General features: G+C 41.4%; 1 protein-coding gene across 1 annotated transcript in view; it reads right to left on the bottom strand.

Annotated features, from left to right (window-relative positions):
* Window positions 1–749: 749 nt before the first annotated feature.
* The window catches only part of Opn5 (opsin 5), a 30,020-nt gene continuing 23,329 nt past the window's right edge, over window positions 750–7,440 (bottom strand). Inside the window, exons 5-6 of the mRNA XM_010617783.2 lie at window positions 1,524–1,765; window positions 750–892 (exon numbers count right to left, since the gene is read on the bottom strand). Of these exons, the coding sequence (XP_010616085.1) occupies window positions 829–892; window positions 1,524–1,765 (306 nt within the window). The 3' untranslated portion in view covers window positions 750–828. The remainder of the gene's footprint in view (window positions 893–1,523; window positions 1,766–7,440) is intronic.

Raw genomic sequence — 7,440 nt, 5'->3', positions numbered from 1 at the left:
TTGCATCTCTTTAACTACAGACCCCAGAAGGTATTTTCTGGAGGGCCAGGGTGAACAAAAGAAAGAAAGAAGTTCACAAAGAACAAACTAAGAAAAGAAGCAACATGCACGAGTAGCTATTTTCACTAAGTTCATTTCCTAAGCAATTATAGCTAGTAGTGCCCCGTTATACCCACTATATTAGTAACTAGAACTTAATGAGGAGAATCCACATGGGTAAAATTATCGTCAGTGGGAATTATTTTTGTCCTCAAATTTAGAGACACGAAATCAGTTTCCACTTAGGGATTTCAGACAAAGCTGATTTCCCTGGAGGATTCCTCTGCAGAATCATTGCCATTAGAATCTGACCCTCTGTCTGTATGAAGGGAGAAAGTTGTGAGAACCGGAAGTACCCACCAGACAGTCATGGCCCAACACAGAGTTCCAGTGGTCCCCCACCTAACGAACCCAGAAACTGCATCTTTGACCTACATGGAGAAAGGATGGTGATATTGTGATAAAATTAAGTAACACCCTAGTGCACAAACTTTCAAACATTTTTCTTAATATATCAGACTCTGTACTGTTTGGCATGACCATAGGTTTTAAAGAAAAGAAAAGTTCCAGAGATGCTCATTCTGATATCTTCCTAAAGAAGGCTGCTTCCTATAATCTAGCTTCTGTTTGGCCATTGGAATTTCCCAGCAAACCCTGGCTGGAGGATAAAGAGGAAAAGCGTACAAGGTATAAAAACATAAAGAGAAAAGTGTGGCTGCAACCAACTGTGAACGGCCGTGAAGAGGCGGAGAAGTGAGAGGCTGTGTCCGTGACAAGGCTGTGTCCTCCTCATACTTCCTGATGGATCTCCAGCACAGCAGAAGACTTCCTGACTGTGGTCACAGTGTGCAGCCTGGATGCAGAGGAAGAGAACACAAGCTGACATATGTGCACACATATCTACATACAGCCCTAGAAATAGCCATACTGGCATGTGTCATGTCAACTTCACTTCTGTGAAGACTACATGCATAGCACTTGAATTAGAAAGAGATGAAAAATACTCCTGAAAGAAAAGACCCTGGTACAGATCAAAAACATCCTATGCTTCTCTCCTTCTCTGGATGCCAGCTCCTATCTCTTAGCAAGTGGCTGCAGTGTTCCAAGCAAAAGAATCCTTCCGCTGTGAGAATTTGAATGGGGGTCGATGCCATGCAAAACAGTCCTAAAAAGGATGTGGTCCCAGAGAAGGAAGTTCAAACCATGGATACATGCTAGTTGCTACAAAAGACACAACTCAGTACCTTGGCTGCTCCAGGCTCAAGAACAAAATCACTTTTCTTGCTACCTACGCTATCATCCAATACCCATATATCTGGTACTCAGTTTCAGGACTTTTGATGAATGGAAAATAAAGTCCTCCATACATTCCTCTCATGCCATGACTCCAACCCTGGGGATATGGCACATCCTAGTGATTTGAGCACCCACACAGGTTCCAAAACAAAGAAAGTATGATTCTTCTCTAACTTCTGGAATTTTACCTAAAGTCTTCCAAAGACTTCTTCTTGGTTGCTTTCAAACCACCATTCTGGCAGCAGGCAAGTCTGTAATCAATGACCTGGTAGATGATGGGGTTGTACATTGCTGCTGACTTGGCCAGCAGAGTTGGTACCACGGAAAGCTGGATGGGGATGGAGTCCGGCCTTCCGAAAGCTGACCATATTGAGACAACTGCGTAAGGGATCCAGGCAATCAGGAAGCTGGCACAGATCAACATGGCCACCTGAGGAGAGAGGCAGAGAAAACAGAGCAAATCCAGTGGATGGAGGAGTCTGAGATCACAGGTGTAGGGGACAAGCGAGTCCCCGTGGCACACTCAGCAATGCCTATCTACTGTGCTCCCTGCCGATCTTACTCTCAGGAATCCTGTGTCCTATTCACCACCTCCTTCCCATTCTCCACTCTAGAACTTGGATGTACCCAAAGACCCAAAGTATAACCCTATAGTAACTGTCAGATTGTGCCTGTACTGAGGCAAAAATGCTATAATACAAAATGACACCAGTTCTCCTGAGCTTTCCAGACTTCACAACCCCATTCTCTTTGGAACTTGACAGAAAATATGAGCCCCTTATGAAATTTTAAATCATCCACATTTGCCTCAGGAACTGAGAAACTCTGCCCTGGTTTGAAATTATAATGTGCATTTTCTTCATGATTCCCATTAAATGTTATTTCTGGTGGCTCAAACTTTTCCCAACTGGGAGGCTTAGGTTGTGGATGATCTGTGGGGTATAAAGTAAAAGAGAGCCAGCCAAAAGGGTGTGGTTGTATGAACGGAGACTCTCCCAGAAAGCATTTTTCTTGCTGAAAAAAATTATAATTACCTTAGGGGCCTCTAAATTTTCAACCCAAAGGATAATTAGAGGTAGAGTTTGAAACTTGCAAGTTTCTCGCCATGTGCAGTCCCTAATAATGCAGCCCTAATTTGTGCCCCATGACCACCCTCGCACTTCCCTTCACACAATGCTTTTAGCAGGTGGTTCAGAGTTGATCCAGAGTCCTTTTAGCAGGTAGTACAGGTTGGTCCAGAGTCTACTCTCAGTGCTGTGAGGACTGCGGGATGCCTTAGTACCTGAGTCATCTCCCTCCAGTACACAAATAGCCACATTAGCAGAAGGAATACGACTCAGGTGCCAGCTCAGAGGAGAACAAAGTTACATCCTACTGGGGAAAGCCAGAAAAGTTTTGGAGGACACAGTATAAAAGCTGCACCTCAGCAAGTGGAAATGAAGACCAGTAGTGAGCCAGGGTGATAGAGGCATAGACAAGGACAGGTGAGATTTGCATCCAAATAGTGAGAATTCATTTTCAGAGGAGGAAGTAACAAGGTAGAGGCTGGATAGAAACACAATATCCATGCATTCAGGGTTCTGTACCGCAAATCACTGAGCTTACACTGGATTCTACAGATTCTGTATCACTAAGGCACTCGTAGGTTTTCTAGCAGGGAGCAGGATGAGAGCTCTACTTAAGAAGGTTCATCTGACCTGTACTCTAACAAAATAGAAAACACAGAAGAAATGGACAGATTTCTAGATACTTATGAATTACCAAAGTTGAACAAAGAAGATAAAAACATTTTAAACACCCCAATTATAATCAATGAAATTGAAAATGTAATTAAAACTGTCATTATTTGATGATGATATGCTACTCTACATTGAAGACCCAAAAAACTCTACCAAAAGACTTCTAGACTTAATTAACACTTTTAGCAGAGTAGCTGGATACAAGGTCAACACCCAAAAATCAATAGCCTTCTTGTACACAAATAACAGACTCACTGAGAAATTAGGGAAACAATTCCTTTCACAATAGCATCCAAAAAAATGAAGTATCTAAGAATCAATCTGACAAAAGAAACAAAAAACCTCTACACTGAAAACTACAGCACTCTGAAAAAAGAGATCAAAGAGGATATAAGAAAATGCAAAGATATCCCCTGCTCCTGGATGGAAAGAATCAACATAGTGAAAACGGCTATACTACCAAAACTGCTGTACAGATTCAATGCAATGCCAATTGAAATTCCAACACTATATTTCACAGAACTCGAAAAAAGAATCCAAAAATTCATTTGGAACCATAACAGACATAGAATAGCAAAAGCCATCCTAGGCAACAGACACATGGTAGCGGGTATAACAATTCCCAATTTGAAACTATACTACAAAGCCACTGTGAAAAAAACAGCATGGTACTGACAAAGAAACAGACCTGAGGATCAGTGGAACAAACTGGAAGACACAAAAACAACTACAGATGTACTCAGCTACCTCATCTTTGACAAAGGAGCTGACCTTCCACACTGGAAGAAAGACAGCCTCTTTAATAAATGGTGTTGCAAAAACTGGATCTCAACCTTCCAAAGATTAAAACTAGACCCTTATCTTTCACCATGCACTAAAGTAAAATCCAAGTGGATTAAAGATCTAAATATTAAAACAGAAACACTAAACTTGCTGAAACATAAGTTAGGCAGAACTCTTGAAGACATTGGCATAGGAAAAGACTTTATAAACAAATCTTCAGTAGCATGGGAACTAGCAAAAAGAATCAACAACTGGGATCTCATCTTAAAAAGCTTCTGCACTGCAAAAGAAACCATCAACAGAGCTAAGAGACAACCTACAATGTGGGAAAAAATTTTTACCAGCTGCTCCTCAGACAAAGGACTATTATCTAGAATATATAAAGAACTCAAAATCAGCCCCCCAAATATAAAGACCCAATTCAAAAATGGGCATCCGAAATGAACAGACATTTCTCAGACAAAGAAGTAAAAGCAGCAAGTAAATACAAGAAAAAATGTTCCACATCTCTGGTCATTGGAGAGATGCAGATGAAAACAACACTGAGATTCCACCTCAGCCCACAAAGAATGGCTGCTATCAAGAAATCAATCAATAACAAATGTTGGCATTGTTTTGGGGAGAAAGGAACCCTTCTCCATTTTTGGTGGGAGTGCAGACTGGTGCAACCACTGTGGAAATCAATATGGAGATACCTCAAAGAGCTGGGACTAGAGGTTCCATTTGACCCAGCCATCCCTCTGCTGGGTATCTTTCCAAAAGAATTAAAAGAATCATACTACAATGATATATGCACACCAATGTTTATAGCAGCACAGTTTGTAATAGCTAAAACTTGGAAATAGCCCATTTGCCCATCAGTTGGAAACTGGATAAAGAAGATGTGTTTTTTCTATAAAATGGAATACTACTCAGCCATAAAGAATGAGAAATTAGGTTCATTCATAGGAAAATAGCTACATATTAAGGATATACTCCTAAGTGAAATAAATAAGTCACACATGTGTAAATACCAAATAGGTTCTCTGGTGTGAAAAACTATAATAGTACATAAGATCCTAATGAGATAATTGACCATGTGAAATAGGAAGAAAAGGGCTAAAGGTGTAGGGGAAATGGGAAGGGTAGGGGAAAGGTAATAAGGGAAAAGAAAAAAATATGACAAGATGAAAAAATGGAAATAAAGTGTTTGTAAATGGGGAGGGTAGGAGGGGTAAAGGGAGGGCATGGACAAGGGGGAAAAAATGAGAACCAAGACCTGTCATGTAAAGGTACAAGATCCCAATAATGAATGTAATTGTACTGTATACCTAAAATGTACCAATTAACTCAATAAAAGAAAAAAAAACATAATTCTAAGGAAAAAAAAAGAAGGTTCATCTGCATGCAGCATGGAAGAGGCAGGAGAGAGGAGAAGGGGACATCTCTGTTCGTTCATTGAGCTCAGGGGTTATCGACCATCTCCCACACTTTGTGCAGAAGACACAGGAAGGAACAAAGTGGACGTATCCTGCCCATGTAGAACTTGGGCTCTCTGCAAGTTTGTTTAGGCAACTGTCTAAACAAGAGATAAGAGGAGATTTAACTGGGGTACTAACATCAGTAAATGAAGCCCGGGCTCTTTGGTTTTTATTTCCAGCCTGAGCTGTTCCAGATAATGAAACTAGGAGTCTATTCAATGCAATCTTGTGTGTGGAAGACATTTGTTTGTTTTCATGTTTTGCATTCATTCTCTCTTCCTCAGTGTGTCTTCTACTTTAGCAGCACCAGAACTGCTCTCTTCCTTGGTGGTTCTTCAAGTTACCATCAAGGCCACGCATGACTCAAGTCAGAGTGGCTGGTGGGCTGTGTGCCCCTGGCTACAGCAATAGGGATGGGAGTTGGATCAGATTCATCTTTGGAATCTTCAAAGCAGCCTTGCTGTTAGCTCTCAGCTCCCTAAAACCTGGGGAAAGTGTAAGACTGGCACTGGGTCCATATGGCTTCCTCTTTTTTCCTGTTGCCTAATTGGAGAAAAAATAATAATAACAGTTTCCACTCAGCATCAGAGTCCTGATGAGCTATGTGGATCAGTGATAAAGGGTGAGACACATGTTTTATCAGTAATGGTTAAAGCAACAGTACTTGATTTTTTTAAAATTTTTTTAGTTTAGAAGTCTATTGGATTTGTTTTTGGGTTTGTCTTTTTTTTTTTTAACAACAAACTCATACTGTGAATGTGCATTTTGGCATACTTTCCTGGGAGCAGAGCTATCATACATAGAAAATGCCCCAAAACCTTAGTCTCCAACCTGACACAAACAGCCAGTCTTGAGGTGTGTTTACCCTGGAAGTTCACCTTTGTGAGATGTGCAAAAATGAGGAGTGGAAGATCTGCCCTAAAAATCTCAAAGGTTCTAAAATTCTATCCAAGAGTTCCAAAGCTCATCCACAAAAATTAATTGATGCAAAGCAAAGCCTTCATCATACATATTTGCTCCATTTTACATGGACTCTGGATCCCCAGGAGGTGAACCCAGTGTGCCCAGAACCAAACCTGTCCTGAGTTCAAGTCCTCGCCCATGTTTAGTGATCAGCCATGGATAGCCAGTGAGTGCATGCAGCTCTCCACAGGGGCTTGCTTTTCTATTCTCCAGAAGGAGTTAGACTAGAAGTTTTCATTCAGTTCGGCCCATCTGACTTTTGTTTGCAAAGGGAACACGTGCCTCAAGGCCTGTGGTGAGCGCCTTCTTTTGCGAAGTCCCCAAATTAAACACTAACTGTATAAATAAAGCTTGCTCTAGCAGATGTCTCAGAACTTCACACAGCCCCATGCTTGCTTCCTCAGTAAATCACATGAGGATTTCACAGTATCTCACAAGCTGTCTTCTGGGTTTCTGCCAGAGTCACTGACAAAAAACAGATGATCACTTAGTCCATAATATTGCCTATATTTTGTATATTTTCTACTTTTTTGGAATTGTGGAATGGGTGGAAGGAGAGATTTAAGCATTTTTATTATGTTACCATTTTTAAAAGAACGTAATCAGAGCTAAATTACAGTGTGGCTTTAAGAACACACAGCAAATGAATCATTGGGAGTTTCCCAGCTTTAGAGTAAAGCTGAGTGACTGGAAATCAAGTTTAAAGCAGGAACCACGCCTTCTCCCGACCCAAGGCCATCGCTCAAGCGCCGGGAAGGTAGCCGCGCGATCGCTCCTGAACCCCCATAACCCCCCCCCCGCACTCTCAGAGCTCCTGACTGTGCCAGTCTTTGGACGCACTCTGCAAAGACAGAGGTGGTCATCAAGGGTATTTTTCTGAGTTCCCAACTTTGAACATCTTTAAAGAAAGGGTGTGGGAAACCTGCAATAGAACGTTGTGGAGTTCAACCATTCAGAAGGATGGGGAACTCAATCTGGGCCTTGCAGCCCGAGGTCAATCAGCGTCATGGAGTTCAGCCATCAGCTAACTGAGATCAGGGGTCTTGCATCCTCACTCTGTCGGAGCCATTAAATGGTAAATTCACTATATTGAAATTTTGTTCACTGCAGACATGTTCTGAACTGCTTCTTGATTTCAATTTAATTCAAATGATTTAAGG

This window comes from Fukomys damarensis, unplaced genomic scaffold (assembly GCF_012274545.1).
Source record: "Fukomys damarensis isolate Sample0158 unplaced genomic scaffold, DMR_v1.0_HiC HiC_scaffold_20, whole genome shotgun sequence".
In the NCBI taxonomy this organism is placed as follows: domain Eukaryota; kingdom Metazoa; phylum Chordata; class Mammalia; order Rodentia; family Bathyergidae; genus Fukomys; species Fukomys damarensis.
This window is presented reverse-complemented; position numbering and strand designations above follow the sequence as displayed.